This window comes from Cheilinus undulatus, linkage group 3 (genome assembly GCF_018320785.1).
Source record: "Cheilinus undulatus linkage group 3, ASM1832078v1, whole genome shotgun sequence".
NCBI lineage: Eukaryota > Metazoa > Chordata > Actinopteri > Labriformes > Labridae > Cheilinus > Cheilinus undulatus.
The window spans coordinates 39,341,752-39,360,667 of NC_054867.1; the positions used below are offsets into that span (position 1 = coordinate 39,341,752).

Consider the following 18,916-nt stretch of genomic DNA (forward strand, 5'->3'; position numbering starts at 1 on the left):
GCCTCTTGCCCTCATTGTGACCTTTGTAACTCTGAGCACATTGGCCTATTAGGCAACACTTCCTCCGCCACAATAACCTATATGCACATATGTGTGACATGTTTTATCTTCTCTTTTATCCCAGCTCATGAGTGTCTTTTAACTTCTTTGTCATAGTGCAGCTGAGGCAACACCATGTCGTGTGCTTATCTCGGCAAGGGAGCAGACACTCTGGCCGAGTAAAGTGTAATCTCTATGTCCCAGATTCTTAAGAACAGGAGGAAACTGTGACAGCCTTCAACTGTGTCACTGTGCTGTCAGAGATGTGTCCATCACTGCAGCTAAGTTTAGTTTTAGTCCTGTTTAACTTTAAATGATAAAACTGGATGAGAAGGAAGGTATTATTACTTTTATTATGGTGATCTTACACAAAACTGGCAATACAATATTTATTGTTGAAAAAGAGACAGTTTTACCTTCAAACTTTAATTAATATAGCTGTGAATACTTAAAGCTAGCATAACAGAACAGTTTTATATTTACATACATTTCCAAAATCTTCAAATACAAACTATAAAACCTCATGATAATCATATTTTAAACAAACATACAAGCCTTCATACTGAAAAAGAAACACAAAATACAAAAAGCACTTTTTAAAAAGTCACACTCCCTTTTAACAAGTAGAAGCTATTTAAACAGTTAGACATTGATTAAAATAAAAAAAGTTCCCTTTCTGTGCCATATTTTTCAGCATCCTATAAACTCCGTGCCAAATCAACACATCACTGTGCCTTTACATCCTATTAATCTACAGTTTCTTGGCTTGTTTCAGTCACTGTTTCCATTGGAACTCCCACCCTAGACTCCACCTTCGTTGTCACTTTTGATGAGGGTCCCTCCTCTTCTTCTTCCTCTACATCCCATTCTTGTTCAGCTGTGGCGTCTTGGTACTGCTGGTACTCCGAAACCAGGTCGTTAAGGTTGCTTTCGGCCTCTGTGAACTCCATTTCATCCATACCCTCGCCTGTGTACCAGTGGAGAAAAGCCTTTCGTCTGAACATCAATGAGAACTGCTCCCCTACACGGCGGAATATTTCCTGAATGGCTGTGTTATTGCCGATGAAGGTGGAGGCCATTTTCAGGCCTCGGGGTGGGATGTCGCACACAGCGACCTTGACATTATGAGGGATCCAGTCGACAAAGTAGTTGGTGTTTCTTTTCTGGATTGCAAGCATTTGCTCATCTACTTCTTTGGTGGACATCCGCCCACGGAAGATGCCAGCAACAGTGAGGTATCGCCCCCGTCTTGGGTCGCATGCCGTCATCATGTTGCGGGCATCAAACATCTGCTGGGTGAGCTCCGGCACTGTCAGGGCTCTATACTGTGTGCTTCTACGGGGCGTTAGAGGGGCAAAGCCTGGCATGAAGAAGTGTAGGCGAGGGAAAGGCACCATGTTGACAGCAAGCTTCCTCAGGTCTGCGTTGAGCTGTCCAGGGAATCTCAGGGAGGTCGTGACCCCGCTCATAGTCATGGAGACTAAGTGGTTGAGGTCCCCATAAGTTGGCGTGGTCAGTTTAAGAGTGCGGAAACAGATGTCGTAGAGGGCCTCATTGTCAATGCAGAAAGTCTCATCTGTGTTCTCCAGGAGCTGGTGGACTGACAGGGTGGCGTTGTACGGCTCCACCACAGTGTCAGAGACTTTAGGGGAGGGCATGATGCTGAAGCTGTTTATGATGCGGTCAGGGTACTCCTCCCGGATCTTGTTTATGAGGAGGGTTCCCATGCCAGAACCAGTGCCACCTCCTAAGGAGTGAACAAACTGGAAGCCCTGGAGGCAGTCACAGCTTTCACTCTCATTCCTCACTCGATCTATAACCTGCTCCACCAGTTCTGCTCCCTCCGTGTAGTGGCCCTTCGCCCAGTTATTACCAGCGCCTGAGTTACCTGGAACACCAAAATAAAACTATGTAGGTCAATCTAATTCTATAAGTTGACTGCAGAATAAGTGGGGGAGCCATACAAACACTGTTACAATGAAACAGCTCAACAGTTTTAGCATCACTTTACAGAGGGAACAATGAATTACATTCAGATTCTTAATAAGTAGTGCTAAGTATATTCATTTTGAAATGTTTTGACCTTTCTCTAGTTTCCTCTGCCAAGGAGGTTATGTGATCGGCAGGGTTTGTTAGTTAGTTAGTTAGTTTGTTAGCAACATAACTCAAAAAGTTCTGGACAGATTTTGATGAAATTTTCAGGAAATGTCAGAAATGGCATAAGGAAGAACTGATTAGATTTTGGGAGTGATCCAGATCACCGTCTGGATCCAGGAATTTTCTAAAAGATTCTGTACTATTGGGAGATATAGCTAATGGTGGAGGTCTGTGCTCTCCGAGTGCTTTTCTAGTTTTCTCATGCAACAAAGCCAGAGAACCACTGACAGGCACCCAAATTTGAAATATAAATACCCAACAGTAGTTGCTCATCACCTCATCATAACTCACATTATTGTAACATTTCTCCAGGCCTGATGTAACTTAAGAGGATATATGCAAACTATTGATGAAATATCACAAATAATATATATATATTTTAAAATATTTGTCTGCCATTTTAACTCATAGAAATCCACTGACTCATAGTTGAAATTCAATATTTCTATTGCGATCCAACTGTAATTTGCTTGATGTAAAGACATTTGGGCTTGGAGTTGGGCTCTATTTCATTCACTCCTGGCAACTCATTTGTATTCATAATACATGTTTTAATCACTGAAAGTAATTGTTGACGTTTACCTCATGTTCAGTGCAAATCTACAGAAAAAGGACTATGTATTAAGACTCCTTGGTGTAAATACAACTATTTCTTTTAACTTAAAGGCTGTAATTTACAACTTTTTCAAAGTATACTGCCATGATTCAACTTAAACCAGGGATTTATTCATACAGCAACTGGGTGCAGTTAGTAGCCAAAGCAAAGGTTATGTAGCTTTAACAATGGAATTATCAAGAACCTGCCTTACTAGCTGTGACAAATTTACCTGATTTATGTCAAACCAATCACAACCATTTATCTAAAACAGTGGTTTCCAACCCTTTTGCCTTAGAGTCCCCCTTACTTGTATCTAACCAAAGCTAAGCCCACCCAAGACCCACAGAAAAATAACATAGACATTGCCATCAAAAATGATAGTCAAAACTTAAAATTTTATCGATTATTTATTAAGATAAACTTTCTGTGCAAAAACTTTTGTTTCAACTAGCCACTAAATCTGCCACTAGTATTAGGAAGGCTAATGTGCAAATATAATTTCGACAACCTCAGACCAGACAAAGCCTCCAACCCCCCTGAGATTTCTGACATGACCCCAAGGGGCCCAGACCCCAGATTTGGTTGATATAAGAAGAAGCTTTTATTGCATCAGTTTTAAACAAACTGGATTGTAATTCTTGCAAGGTAAAAATGCAAGCATTTTTCCAAATGTTACGTTTTTAATGTCAAATGTGTTGAAAAAGAAGCCAGAATAAGTGGTTGTTAATCATTTGCCCATATATGAAGCCTACAGTTAAACCTTAAATCACCACCTGTTGATTACGCCTCTTGGATTCACATGTGTGAATTGGTCTGATGATTTCCTACTAATTGTTATTGCAGTGCCAGGTATGATTACAGTTTAAAAGTGTATAAATGACTCTAATTTTACCATAAAGAGGCAGGAAAACCATAGCAATTATTTTCTGATACAGCTCCTACGTCATCTGTCTCACCATGGATGAAGTTGTCCGGTCTGAAAAGAGGCCCAATGCGACTTCCTCTGACACTGTCCATCGTACCAGGCTCCAAGTCAACAAGCAGGGCCCTCGGGACATATTTACCACCTACACACAATAAAAATGTAACAATATGATAGATGCAAACAGCCATAACAAACATTTGAAAGCATTCAAACACTGTGAATGTGTTTGCAGTCAGTGCATTTTTACCATGTGCCTCATTGAAGTAGACGTTGACCCTCTCCAGTTGGAGGGCGCTGTCTCCTTCATAGAGGCCTGTTGCGTTGAGTCCATGTTCTTCACTGATCACTTCCCAAAACTTAGAGGAGAAAGACATTAACAAGACAGCAGGTGTTCACTGACAGATACATTGCAAACACTTCAAGAGTATATTTGTAGAAATGCAAGAATTCCTCTGAAAATGAAGACTCCAGCAGTTTTTCCATGTTCTTTTTGTCTTTCACATTAATGGGCACTTTCTTCATGGACATATCTGTGCGGAGTTTTCATGCAGTCTGATTGTTCATCCCTACTTATTCAGTTGTCTGATGGTCACCAGATAATAAATCTCTGCTATTAAAGATTAATTGGCAAAGATTATTAGGGGAATAGTCACTTAAATAAATGCTTGATTCATAAATAGATGTGTTTCTGGTGTCAAAAAAGCAACATTTGGCTTGATTATCTTGTAGCCGTCCTCGCTTGTTTTGTGGTTGCCATGATAAAAAAGACCCACCCATGCCAGTCTTGCTTTTGCGCCTTATCTTTTCCCTGAACACTTGACAGGGAACACCCTGAGTCACTCAACTGTCATTGGCACCATACAAATGAACAGAATGTGTCAAACTTTGCATCATTATTAAGAAAAAAAACAAACTTGAACAGAGTAGATGACTCATTTTCAGTCTAAACAATAACACTTAAAATGATTTGTCCAAACATTTCTCTATTTTACTCAAGTGAGTGGGACACAATTTGTTTTAAAAATCCCTTACATTATTCAGCAGATATGAGACAACTTGAACATATTTCTATAACTTCTCAAAAAACAATTGATTGGGACTAGGTGCAGGCAAAGAGAGAGGGTTATATCACATGTCACATAATATTTTCAAATGACTAAGTCCTAAAATGCCCAGATATTGACCAGAGGAAAAGGATTTTAATTGATTACCTTTGAGCCGATCTGGTTGCCACATTGTCCAATTTGCAGATGCACAATTTCACGCATGATGACCGTGGCTACAGTACACAGAGCAGCTGGGGGTCTCTGATAGGCTTCACTGTCCAGCTTGTCTTTTATACAGTGACAGAAATGATGTCATCAGTGATGTCAGGGAGTCATTAAGACAGAGTACACAAGGGCGGCCTAATACACCATGTCAAGGGTTGTTCAGACATAGACCAAAAAGATGTAAATATACCTGTCATCTAAATTTATAAAGACGACAGGGATGCTTTATATTCACAGTAAATTTGCCCGAGCAAATTCTACTCAAATTGAATAAAATTTGACTCTAAAAACTATAACATTTGGTCTCAGTCTATTTGGTGTAAAACTGACTCTGCTTGCAGAGTAATGTTTTCAGAGTTGTTTTTACTCTAAAAAGTGTTTTTATTTAACTCTAAATGACGATTATGTGCTCCATGATGAACAAAATAAAAACAACTCTGCAGCAACTGTACTCACTCCAGAGTAATACAGACCTTAGTTTACTCATTATAGAGCTTTTTTCTCAATATAAAGTGATATTTAGTCCTTTCAGAGTTGTTTTTCATTCCTTTTAGAAATGTTCTCCCCTCCTTATGGTACAATTTCTCCTCTATTTACAATCGGGTAACACTAATGTAGAACTGTATCTTATTCTAAACAAACTGATCTTCCTCTTTATAAAGAGCTACATTTTCCTCTTAATAGATCATTCTTCCTTTCCACCTATAAAGGGCATGACACAAAAGAGGGTTTTTTTGCTTATACATATTAGACATAATCTAATATTACAGAAACAACTGTGATGAACATATGACAAGGACCCAGGAGCAGAGCACAAGCTGAGGTAGTCAGGTTAAAGAAGTTTATTTGACAACAACATTGCAAATGATGGTGAGCTGGCTGGTGGTTGGTGGAATCACTGGCAGTGAGATGGAGACACTGCAAAAAAAAAAAAAAAAGAGGACAAAATGGAATTAGACAAGGCAAAAACTCACCTAAAATCACTAGATTATCAAAGGTTGAAGAGGAGCCACGTTACCTGATTAGAAGCTGTAGTACACAGGTGTCTGAAAGTTCATCACCAGGTGAGGAGGTCTTGATTGCAAAGGATTAGCTGCAGCAGGGACAGCTAACGAGCTGCAGCCGTGACCGGCCATGAGTGACACCAGGTGAGCTGGAACTTAAGTGGGTGTGGTTAAAGTTTTACTCCAGCAGAATTTACTCTGTGTTTTTTCTCCAACTCTGGCAGTGGCTGGTAATAAATACACTCAAAAAAGAGTAAATTTTTACTACTTTTGAGTAAAACATTTGTTACCCTGGGAAAGTTACTCCCCAGATTTTCCTGTGTAACTCATCCTTAGTGATCTGAAGATGGTAAAAACAATACAACTCAAGAGATATTCTAAGTTATTGAATAGAACAGCCAACATCAGTGTTTCTCATTAATATAAGATGAGGCAAATTGCCATTCATTTGGGGTGGTCAATCAGTCTGGGGGGGTTGGCTTTTGGGAGTTTTAATGCTTGAATGCTTTTAATGAGTTTTAATGTTTACTCCTAATGTTATATGCTATGTAAACTGGACCTTGAGGCAGAGCAGGTAGAAACAGATGATGCAATTCTTGTGCTGTTGTTCCTGTAATCGTTTTGTCTTGACTATCAGAGTATTATAAATTGAGATATCTTTATGATTTTGGTTGTCAGTCGTCCCTGTTTATATCCATCCATCCATCCATCCATCCATCTCCAAAAGAGGGTGCCTAGGAAGAATCCTAATAAGATGCCTGAACCACCTCAAGTGGCTTGTTTTGATGTGAAGGAGCAGCGACTCTACTGCTAGTTGAGGTGGTTCAGGCATCTTATTAGTGTCCTTAGTATCCTGTATCCTTTATGTTCTGCAAAGAAAGTCGTTTAATTGCCTTATAAATTAATTGGTAATGGTGGGAAAGTCACTTATCACAAGGCACTCATACCTAAACTTATTAACTTCTGTTTAATTGTAAATGTATTGAAGAATTCAACAGTTACATAATAAAACATCTAAAAAGATTACATTTTATAATTGCTCTGGAGTTATTCTATTCGATGATCTTAAGCAACAGTTTTAGGTGATCTGCGATGTGAAGTCAAACTTAATGGTCGTCTGCAAAAGAATACTGCAAGGATCCATTTCATTCTGGACCATTTAAGTTACAATACACATAAGCAGGGGCGTAGCCAGGGATTTAGGGCCCCCAGAAAGAATATTACACAGGGCCCCCCGTACCCGCTAGCCAAGCAACAAATGTGTCATTTTTTTTTTTACAAATATCTGTGCATTCTAATGTATTTTCAAGCCGTTATTTCTTATGAGCAATATTTTTACTATGGTTGAATTAAATTCACTTGCATTATTTCGCAGGTGTGGACTACAACATTTGGACATTTTGAAGGGAGGAGCAGGGGCCCCCCAGTATTTTATTTTATTCTATTTGATACAAATTTCAGTCTGTTGACTGATTCATTTAGTCGCTTTTGATCCAATTATGACACTAGTTACTCAGAAAACAAATAAAAACACTCTTTTCATTGCAGGCTTCTCAACGGCCCCTCCCTACTGTGGGCCTGGGTAATCAGTACCCCCCCCCCCCCCCCCCCCGTGTTACACCCATGCACATAAGTTAGACTGACACAACACAAAGTTATCAAAATGGCTCTTGATGCCTTTAAACTCTGCTGTAAGTCTTACCACCAACCACAAACAGAAAGGACATGTTGAGGAGATGAATGGAAGACATGTTTTTCTGTTCAGTGTCAGATAACAATACAATAGGATGATAAAGTTTTAATTTCATTCTTATGTAAACACACAAAACAGGCAATAAAAAAAAAACAAGGCATGTTAACATGCAAGAAAATATTGTTTTTAATATATTGCCTCAAAAGACCGAACTGCAGAGTTCTCACAACATATTCTAATTACACTGTTCTGAATGTGAAGATATTAAGAACTTAAATGTTTCTATCTCCAGCCTCAGTCATTGTGTTTGTAATAATAATTGTATTTGTAGTAATTCAGTAAAATGTGCAGCAGTGATGAGAGTCTGCATGACCGATGCTACCATCTAGAGGGCTTTAACAGACATAGCATGATATCTCTGAGGCAGCCATTGTTGTAGACCAGCAAGCTCATTGGATACTAGTAGTTATTTACCCCATATGAACTTAAAGCCTCTTATAAAAGCATGTGAAATAACAACATATAAACCTGTATAATAATAATCTTTTACTTTCATTGCACCAAATATCATGTTTAGTTGATGGGTTGTACTTTTAAGTTTTCGCTTAGTTTGATGATATCAGAGAAACCAAAAAATTCTAAAATTACATGCAGATTATTATCATTTTCCTTTTTACAACTTTTGATCCAGAAACTACATAAATACAGATCTTTTTGAATAACAAGCTGTTATGTGATTTTGCTTGACAAAAACAGACAAAATTCTGTTTTCCCAGCCACCAGCAGTGTGACAAAAAGGCAAACAAAAAACCATGAAGCAGTGATGGACTGATTATCTGGAATTTGGGCGAATCCCTAAGAGCCAACTATGGGCTGTTTGGACCGCTCAGAATTGCTCATAATTCCACTGATAAAAAGACATGAATAACATGTATAAAAATACCAAAATACAAATTGTATCAGTTTTTTTTTTAGTTAGAAAGTGTTATTGATGAAGCCAAAAACACAGACCCAACCTGCTGTCTTAACAATATTCTCACATCTTCTCCTCACAGTAGTGAGAGTGAAAAGGTCAAAATGTTTAAAGGAACAACAGAAAGCGAATGTTAACACGCAGAAAAAGATGCCAGTGGTATTAAGAGCAAAGACAAAAAAATCAAATAAAAATTGTGGTCATTAGGATAGCTGTTGCAGAAGAACTGGTGTAAACAGTGTTTTTAAGAAGGTGTCGCAAAGGTAATGAGAACTGAAAATGATCTTCTCATGTGTTGTTTGTGCTGAAGGTTTCCCTTTATGGGACCATAACACGTCATGTCTCCTTATTCTCTCTGATTGTGTTAAATCCTTGTCGGCATAGATCAACCACTGTAGTGATTATACTATATTTGATGTAATTTTTGTGTTCTTTGTCAGGCATTTTGTCTTTTTTGGTTAATTTTTAGGTTGGTGTTGGTTTTGAAAAAAACAGGACCCATCTATTGCAAATGCTAGGGCCTCTTTATGACCTCAGTCCATCAGTGCGACTAAGGAATTAAACCAAATTTGTCTGACACACCTATTTGACATTGTGGCCAATCTTTTCAATATGTTTAATATAGAGAGACCTCAGTAAAAGGTTGGTAAACAGAAGTTGAAAGAGAAGAAACTGTTTTCGAAAGCATGATGTCCCAGCAGAGAACGCCAAACCTACTGTGCCAAAATCAGTGGGTCATGTTTCACCGAGTCTTTTGACATTGTGGACATTGCAAATAATTCACTGTGAACCCCTTGGTAGCCTTATTCTAGATCATGAGGTCCTAAGTGTTCAGTTTGCTGATACGCTATATTAAAATGGCTGATTCCCACCGGTTCATTCTCAAGGTGGGAAATATGTTTTACTTCGGTGTGTTATAATTTAGCTGCTTCTAAAATGATCAAAAGACATGTGAAGATCATGCCATATTTTGAGCTAAATAACTTCTCTTATTCTTTAAAAGCTTCCAAAAGCTCGCAAAATTTGCACACCAGAGCACACCCCTGTTAAGAACTGCACATTTCTGCAAGGCCATCCATACAAGTGAAAAAAGTAAAGGCTTTCTGGGGCTCAGAATCATGGAGGTTAGCAATGGCATGTTCCATCCTGAATGCAAACAATAATTACATTTTATTTACTCCTAAATACCCAATTTACTTATTAAAGCAACAAAAATATACATTTTATATATTATTGCCTGTTTCAAAATGTTATCCCCCTCCTATTCATATAATATATTCTTTTGTACTATGAAAGCAATGGGTGGGCCCACCGGACTAGGACAACAGTGAAAGTGTGGGCCCATTTACAGAGTCTTTCAAGGATCCAGCCATTGTTTCTGGCAGGCCTGCATTTCTGTTGGCTTGATAACATCACTCCTAGATTGCTAAACTCACCGCTAGCTAGCTAAATCATGCTGATAGCAAGATAAGACTTAATGCTTATACTAACTGTTGTCTAGAACAGGTCAAGAATAAATACAGTCGCTAGAAAAAGTATGTGAACCCTTTGAGATTTCTTGGATTTCTGCATAAATTGGTCATCAAATGTGCTCCGATCTTCATCTAATTCACAACAATAGACAAACACAGTCTGCTTAAACTAATACTGCACAAAAAATGATATGTTTTCATGTTTTTATTGAACAAAACATGTAAACTTTCACAGTGCAGGGTGGAAAAAGTATGTGAACCCCTAGGCTAATGACTTCTCCAAGAGCTAATTGGAGCCAGGAGTCAGCCAACCTGGAGTCCAATCAATGTGATGAGATTGGATGTGTCGGTTAAAGCTGCCCTACCCTATAAAAACACACACCAGTTTTGAGTTTGCTGTTCTCAAGAAGCATTGCCTGATGTGAACCATGCCTGGCACAAAAGAGCTCAGAAGACCTACGATCAAGAATTGTTGATTCGCATGAAGTTGGAAAGGGTTACAAAAGTATCTCTAAAAGCCTTGATGTTCATGTGTCCACAGTAAGACAGACTGTCTACAAATGGAGAAGGTTCAGCACTGTTGCTACTCCCCCCAGGCGTGGTTGTCCTGTAAAGACGGCTGCAAGAACACAGCACAGAAAGCTCAGTGAGGCGAAGAAGAATCCTAGAGTGTCAGCTAAAGACTTACAGAAGTCTCTGGCACATGCCAACATTTGTGTTGACAAATCTACAATAAGTAAAACATTAAACAAGAATGGCGTTAATGGGAGGACACCACGGAGGAAGCCACTGCTGTCCAAAAAAAACATTGCTGCACATTTGAAGTTTACAAAAGAGCACCTGGATGTTCCACAGCACTACTGGCAAAATATTCTGTCCATAGATGAAACCAAAATTGAGTTGTTTGGAAGGAACACACAACGCTATGTGTGGAGAAAAAAAAGGCACAGCACACCAACATCAAAACCTCATCCCAACTGTGAAATATGGTGGAGGGGCCATCATGGTTTGGGGCTACTTTGCTGCCTCAGGGCCTGGACGGATTGCTGTCATTGATGGAAAAATGAATTCCGAATTTTATCAAAACATTTTACAGGAAGACTTAAGACCATCTGTCCGCCAACTGAAGCCCAACAGAGGATGGGTGATGCAACAGGACAACGACCCAAAGCATAGATGTAAATCAACAACAGAATGGCCTCAACAGAAGAAAATACGCCTTCTAGAGTGGCCCAGTCAGAGTCCTGACCTCAACTTGATTGAGATGCTGTGGCATGACCTCAAGAGAGCGATGCACACCAGACATCGGAATAATATTGCTGAACTGGAACAGTTTTGTAAAGAGGAATGGTCCAAAATTCCTCCTGACTGTTGTGCAGGTCTGATCTACAACTACAGGAAACGTTTGGTTGAGGTTATTGCTGCCAAAGGAGGGTCAACCCGTTATTACTTTTTCCACCCTGCACTGTGAAAGTTTACATGTTTTGTTCAATAAAAACATGAAAACATATCATTTTTTGTGCAGTATTAGTTTAAGCAGACTGTGTTTGTCTATTGTTGTGAATTAGATGAAGATCGGAGCACATTTGATGACCAATTTATGCAGAAATCCAAGAAATCTCAAAGGGTTCACATACTTTTTCTAGCGACTGTATGTCATTATTTCTTTAGAGGGGCAATGTTTCCTTTATTAGAGTTTTAGCATGACTTAACTGTTTGATAAAATTAACTTTTTTATCATTATAAGACAGTAGATTATCAGAAATAGGTGTACTGCCTTGTTATCCATACAGTGCTGTGGAAAATTTTGCCCTCTCCTTGTTTTTTTTTTTTTTTTTTTCATATTTGTTTGCATGATAATCAAAGTAAATACAAAATGCAGTTTTTAAACAGTTATTTCATTTATTAAGGGAAACAGTCATGCAAACCTACCTGGTCCTAAAAAAGTAATTACCCCTCAACCTAATAACTGGTTTGTGGAATTGCAGAACTGCTTTCATTTAGCCACATAAGAGGATTTTTGAGCATGAACAGCCTGTTTCAGCTCATGCCATATCATCTCAATCAAATCTAAGTCCAGACTTTGACTAGGCCACTCCAAAAATGTTATTTTCTTCTTCTTCTTCTTCTTCTTATTATTATTATTAAATTCATTCAGAGGTGGACTTGCTGTGGTGTTTTGGCTCAATGTCCCGCTGCGCTTAAGCTTGAGGCCACAAACTGATGGCCAGGCATCCTCCTTCAGGATTTTCTGGTAGAGAGCAGATTTCATGATTCCATCAATCACAGTGGTTTTGGCCTTGGAAATCTCTTATGGATGGCATTGTTGCCCAGTCTCTATTTTTTTTTAATTGTTGTATCATGAACACAGACCTTAACTGAGTTATGTAAGGCCTGCAGGTCTTGAGATGTTCTGGGTTCACCACTTTCCCAAGTCTCCCCCATTTGTGGTTAATGGCTCTCACAGTGGAGTCCTAAAGCCTCAGAAATGGCTTTGTAACCCTTTCCAAACTGATAGATGTCACTGACTTTCACATTGGTTCTTAAATTTCTTTAGATCGCTGCATGATGTGTTGCTTTTTGTTTTTGAAGATATATTTATGGGCTTTTTTAAAAGTTTATTAATGGGTTTTTTCATGCCTTTTATTCTATAGAGGAGGACAACAGAGTTTGAAACATAAGAGAGTGGGGAGAGACATGCGGCAAAGGGCCACAGGCAGTATTCGAACCCAGGGTGCCCGTGTACATGGGTAGCACCTTAGACTGCTAGGCTATCTGTATGCCTTTATTCGTAGAGTGACATGCTGGAAAGTAGCCACATGTTGGACTTGAACCCGGGCCACCTGCATACATGGGACGCGCCTCTAACCATGCGGCCATCTGCACCCAGATGTGTTGCTTTTTGAGCTCTTTCAGCCTACCTCACTTTGTCAGACAAGTTCTATTCAAATAATTTCTTGATTCAACATGCCTGGGGGGGGGGGGGGGTGACTGTCTAATATTAAAACTTGTTTGATGATCTGAAACATTTAAATGTAACAAATATACACAAAATAAGAAATCAGGAAGGAAGAGAACACTTTTTCCCAGAACTGTAAATGTAAATGTAAATGTACATTTTAAGGACAAGTAGAAGATGGCTCTTTGCCTCAGCACTAAATATCCTGTTCATTTTCATAAAAGTAAGGTAAGGGCAGACTAACTTCCTCATCTGTGACCAAATAACCCCACAGTTTTAGATGCTCATTTGTTAATCAGAGAGATTTAAACATCACCTTTAACCTGCCTTTTAGATTTCAATCATTACATCTTCCACTCATTCAGTTGTCTATTTGAGTTCATTAGAGAGTCACAGTAGCATTTAGTTGTCGTTGATGACCTTTACGTGTTTTGCCCCGAGCTTCTTTCCCCTGCCTTATGACGTATTTGTGGAGGAAGGTGTTTCCTTCTTTGTGTGTGTATGATTTTTCATGCACACAGTGTTTCTGTGCAGGCATGTAAGAGCTACAGTATAGGGTGAAAAGGCAGGGGGGCATTTCAAAATTCAGATCACCAGCTGATGAGTTACAGAACAAGCAGGTTGCATTGCATATATTCCCAAAATGATGGTGATCAGTGTAGCAATGTATTGAGTAAAATGGGATGAAAAGGGAATCAAAAGAGACACTTCTGCTTTTCAAAGGCAAACTAATATATTGTGCTATTATAAGAAAAAATAAAGGTTTACTATCTTTGAACCCAGGGGTCATCAACTACATTTTGGCAGAATGTTGATGCGTAAAAGCATAGGTTTAATCAAGTATGTACTAATAAGCATGTGTTTATCATGCCAGACTAATGAAATGTTAAACCTGTTTGCCTTGTTTGATAAGTTTGATAACCTGAAGGTTGTCATTTTGCCTTTATAAAAAAGTTTAACAATGCCATGATTAAAACAGTGCTAAATAGCAACAGCATGGGAAACTGAGAAAAATATATCAGAAAAGAATTGCCAGTTTATCTTCATTCTAGAGAGGATAAAGTACAAGCATTATTTCAGTCATAAAAGAGGAGGGTTTTTTAGCTTTACAGATTCTCTACTACTATTCACTGCACAATCGGCGCCCTGGAGGTTAGCAATGACACACTCATCCTAAATTCAAACAATTTAGTTTATGCCTAATATCCATTTTGCTTATCAAATCAACATAAATATAACTCTAATATATTATTGCCTGTTTCAAAATTTAAACCACCTCCTCTTTAACATAATATAAGCTTTTATTTTTGCAATATTAAGGGAGTGGGTGGGCCCACTGGACTAGGACAGTAATGTCCGTATTTTTTGTTTTTCCGATTCGTTCCTAAACTGTATGGAGCTAGGCCCAGGATGCTAATGTCAAACGGGGCTAGTGCTAACGCTTTCCAATGTTCATGCATTGATATTATTAAATAGTATCTAGGGAGAGCCCATTTACAGAGTCTTTTAGGGGTCCAGCCGTTGTTTCTGGCAGGGTTTCTGTACGCTTGATGACATCACTCCTAGCTAAACTTAAAGTGCTAGCTAGCCAAACATGCTGATAGCAGGATAAGATTTAATGGTTTTGTTAAAGGTTGTCTTCAGTTGGTCAAGAAAAAATATGTCACTGTTTCTTCAGAGGGGCAAAATTTCCTTCAGTGAAGTTTTAGCATGACCTGATTGTTTGATAAAATGCCAATTCTTTGTAATCCATACAGTGCTGTGATAAAAAGTATTCACCCCCTTTTTGTTTTTCTTTTGCTTATTGTTTGCATAATCAAGCCAGCAACTCTTTTTTGAGAGTGGTAGCTCACAGTCCTTGCTGAATAGTCACTAATAATAACTAATGAATTCTGTAAAAAACATGAAATGTCAAATCAATTGAATTGACTGATTAAACTGTTCCAATCTTAATGGGTTTTGCAGGTGCACACCTGAATGGGGCTTTATTTTACTGTGCAACAAGTGGATTTTGTTAGTACATTTTATTTTTATAGCATGACAGAATGTCACAAAGTGCTTCACAATAGTTAAAATCACTACAAATCAACAGCATCAAAAATATGAAACACCACAGATAAACTTGCAAATATCCATATTGATGTTCTAGATGTTCAAAAGCCAGTGTAAAAAGAGGTGTCTAAAGCATCTGCTGATGCAGCTGATCACAACTGAAGTGGAAGAGATTTCCAAAGAGTTGGCGCCACAAATTCAAAAGCAAGGTCACCTAAACGAACTCGAGGGACCTTAAGAAGATTCTGTTCAGAAGACCTGAGGGATCGACCAGGGATGTAGGGATGGAGCAGGCCTAAGATTTAACCAGGCTCCTGCCCATGAAGAGCTTTATAGACATAAACAAGGATCTTAAAATTAATTCAGATGTTAACTGGGAGCCAGTGTAAGGACAATAAAATTGGAGTGGTGTGAGTTGTCCAACAGGGATCCCAAACATTTTACAACATGAGAGGATATGTTCTTGGAGGCAATGATACGAGTCATATCAGTATTTAACTGAAGAAAGTTATCGCTCATCCAATCTTTAATGGCGGTCAAAAAAAATCAAGTAACATAATAATATATACAGATATATACAGTTGAATGTCATAGGCATACAAGTGGTATGACACTCTTTTGAAATTACCTGTAACACTGCTCAGGGGAAGCATGGAAAGGGAAAATAAAAAAAGGCCCCAAGACAGATCCTTGGGTTGGAGCACACCACAAGACAAGGCAGCACATTTGGATAAATATGGACCAACTGATAGAGAGAAGCTCCTATTTGACACGTAGCTGGAGAACCAGCACTGAACAGTGCTCCAGTGCTGTACAACAGTTTAACAAATTTGTTTTTAGATTTTAAAAATACCCTAAACCACATCATATTTTTTCCTCCTCACATATTTTGAATTTGATCACCTTTTAAGGGCCAGATGGGAAGCTGTTGCTGCCCTGATGTGGCATGCAGGCCGCTAATTGATGACCACTCTCATATGCGATATATGGCCCATGATGATATCACAGGACAACTATTCTGTAAATACTGGTATATTGCAAGACAATCATATTACGTTTAGGGCTGTCAAGATTGATCACAACTAGTTGAGATCCACAGTTAGTGGATTATTTCTTTTAAATCAGAATTGATTACATGCTTTCCCTTTCAGCCCACTTTGGTTAGGCTACTGCAGTGTCTTCCAGCAGTCACAGTGATGTAAAAGAAGTCATCCTGCTCCTTGTCTCATTTCACTCAGTGGACAAGTCAAAAGTCATAAAACATTTATAGTTTTACTGTAAGCTTATTTGCTTTTAATCCATGACAAGTTCTATTTTCCATGGGTAAGTTCATGTCATTATCTTTAATCTTTAAATAAATACAGGACTGTATCAAAAGAAATTTAAAAAAATGAAGTTTAGGATGAATGTATGTAGGCCTACCTGCACTTTGCTGTCAGTTTCATCATCCTCTAGCTCCCCCTCACAGTTATCTAAGATTACCCCACTGTCCTCTTCATCTTCTACTTTTATCCTACATCTTCTTCCTTGACTGTTCAAATCCGTTGCACTGCCTTGATTCATATCAGAAGTGCCACTACTGGGAGTCATGAAACCAGCCTAGTTTGCAGGGAAATCTGTTTAGAGAGTTATAAAGATATTTTTAATTAAATTGCAGACATTTGGCACTAGCAATATAATTATTGTATCACAATAGTCAGGGTGAGAGCATATTGTTGTTGAGTCAGTATTTTGTCAACCTTCTATTATTGGTTGTTTTCCATCTCATTCAAACAAAGCTGAAGATACAGTGGGTGTGATTTGTTTCCCCATAAAGGCCAAAGAGCTGAGACCCCACTCTAAAATAAGTCATAAATCTACAAAATAATCATTCCCATGTAATATGAAACACCCACATTAATGGAGTAAAGGCAGGGTAACAAAATAACCTTGGTGGAAGATAGACTGCATGAAAACACCAGAAATTGGCCTTGATTTGGTAGGACTTAGAAAGAACACAGTAACATTTTGGACTTAAAACACAGAGTTTGTTCCTCAACTTGGGACCAGCCCGGAGTCCTGACCTGAGACAAAGCAATGACTTTTTTCCATCTGTACCTGGCCCTCATCACCTGCATGGAACAACAAGACTGAAGAGGTTCACTGAAGAAGGCATCCTTCACTTTGTAATGTCACAAGTTTGAGTCTATGATTGCAGCTGAACGAATGTGCATCAACTGTGTGAGCATATGGGTACGGATAACTTCAGATAAATGTGCTCAGCGTTATTGATTAATGCTTTTCTTTGACGATCGGTTGATTACCATTTTGCTTCAAAGAGGGCGCCTCTCCCCTTCTGTACCTCTGCTTCATGACGCTCCGGGCAATCATGTGATCCGAGCCTGCTTCAGTCCAGATCAGTAAAGCGTCAGCAAAAAGGAAACCGGGAGTACAGTGCTCTGCACTTCAAAATAAAAGCACGACGTTATTCCGTCTTCACAGGTGGAAACACCTCGAAAGGCCTATTGTCTTGATATTCGTTGAATCATTCATTTTTGCAATACATTTTGTTCTGTTTATATGAACATGGGGATGTTCAAGCTTGACTCAGCTATGCTATGTAGGATATGGTGTCTTTTAAGGACGGTTTTGCTTTCATTTTTGTTGTAATGTTTTCTAACACCTGATGTAGCTATTCCATTGTTTCTTGTTGCTGAGTTTGTGTGATTGTGCTTCTATGTTTTATAGTTTTACCTGTCTGTGAAGGTGGTTGAGAATTTCCCTCAGGGGTTGTCGACAAAGTTGAAGCTATATATTATTATCAATTATGTCTGTGATGTCAGTGAACAGTTGATACATTTAAAATAGCTGTTAGCACAAAATAGCACAAAAGTGTCCTTTTTAATGCCATTTTGGCAGATACAAATGATGAAATAAAGTCTGGTGCCCTCTGAGTAGACAAAAGTTAATTAAGTGTCCTCTAAATAGAAAAAAAAATCGAAAAGTGTCCTTTTTGGTGTCCTATAAATCAGTGTTTCTGAACTGGTTGGACTCTAGGACCCACCACAACCTCCTTAAGAGAAATTGTGGCCCATTTTTTGAAAATATTCAACCACTCAAATGTATTTAATAATAATAGTTTGGAACTTAAATGATAAAAAAACACATATTGAACAAAGAGACGGGACAAAACAAACATGTTTAAAAGGGACATCATTACAAAAGGACACGCAAACAACTTACTTTACTCCATTTTCCTGAGACAGTGTGGCAATTTGGTAACTTTATTTGGATTAACTCAGTATCTTAGGGAAACCAGCTATTTCCAAAGAAAATGAGATACATAAGTAGACAGCTTGACAATAACTGAAATTTACTCAGAACCATAGGAAAAGCCCAAAGAATACTTGCATGAATTTACTGTATGTCCACTTAGGGCTTCCATACAGATCCTTTTCATCACATTGTTTTTTCCTGAACACATTTACAACCCAATGGAAAGAGCTTTGCCACCCATTTTTGAGTTGTGACTAACTAGTTGAGAACCACAGCTCTAAATGAACAGAACGTGACAAAGAGCCCCTTTAGTGTCCTGTAAATGGACAAAATTTGACAAAGTGCCCATTTGGCACATATCAAATAGTGGAGAAATGCAATAACGTGTCGTAAGTGCTTCTGTATTATGTTAACAGTAATACAACTTTGTATTACAACATTTTTCGTGTACAGCAGGTGCCCTTTTTATAATTTTCACCCCAGCCCCTCAAACATCCTTAGTCCACCCCTGTTGACCA

The 18,916-nt window shown here is 38.6% G+C and overlaps 1 protein-coding gene and 1 long non-coding RNA gene across 2 annotated transcripts; both read right to left on the reverse strand.

Moving 5' to 3' along the window:
• Nucleotides 1–373: 373 nt before the first annotated feature.
• On the reverse strand, nucleotides 374–5,040 carry tubb1 (tubulin, beta 1 class VI). Its single transcript, XM_041782910.1, has 4 exons — nucleotides 4,931–5,040; nucleotides 3,967–4,075; nucleotides 3,751–3,861; nucleotides 374–1,927 (listed from the first exon to the last, which is right to left on the reverse strand). Exons 1-4 carry the CDS (start codon nucleotides 4,985–4,987, stop codon nucleotides 786–788), a joined length of 1,419 nt encoding a protein of 472 aa, XP_041638844.1. The 5' UTR covers nucleotides 4,988–5,040; the 3' UTR covers nucleotides 374–785.
• Nucleotides 5,041–5,817: 777 nt separating this feature from the next.
• Nucleotides 5,818–6,103, reverse strand: LOC121506897. Its single transcript, XR_005991694.1, has 2 exons — nucleotides 6,009–6,103; nucleotides 5,818–5,908 (listed from the first exon to the last, which is right to left on the reverse strand). It is a non-coding gene; the product is annotated as an uncharacterized LOC121506897 (long non-coding RNA).
• Between the last annotated feature and the right edge of the window lie 12,813 nt (nucleotides 6,104–18,916).

Excerpts from the sequence above, each read along its gene's own strand:
- tubb1 (XM_041782910.1), bottom strand. The coding sequence starts at position 4,987 with ATGCGTGAAATTGTGCATCTGCAAATTGGACAATGTGGCAACCAGATC. Across the intron at positions 4,076-4,930 it reads GCAACCAGATCGGCTCAAAG|TTTTGGGAAGTGATCAGTGA; the intron begins GTAATCAATTAA and ends TTCTCCTCTAAG. Across the intron at positions 3,862-3,966 it reads CTACTTCAATGAGGCACATG|GTGGTAAATATGTCCCGAGG; the intron begins GTAAAAATGCAC and ends TATTGTGTGTAG.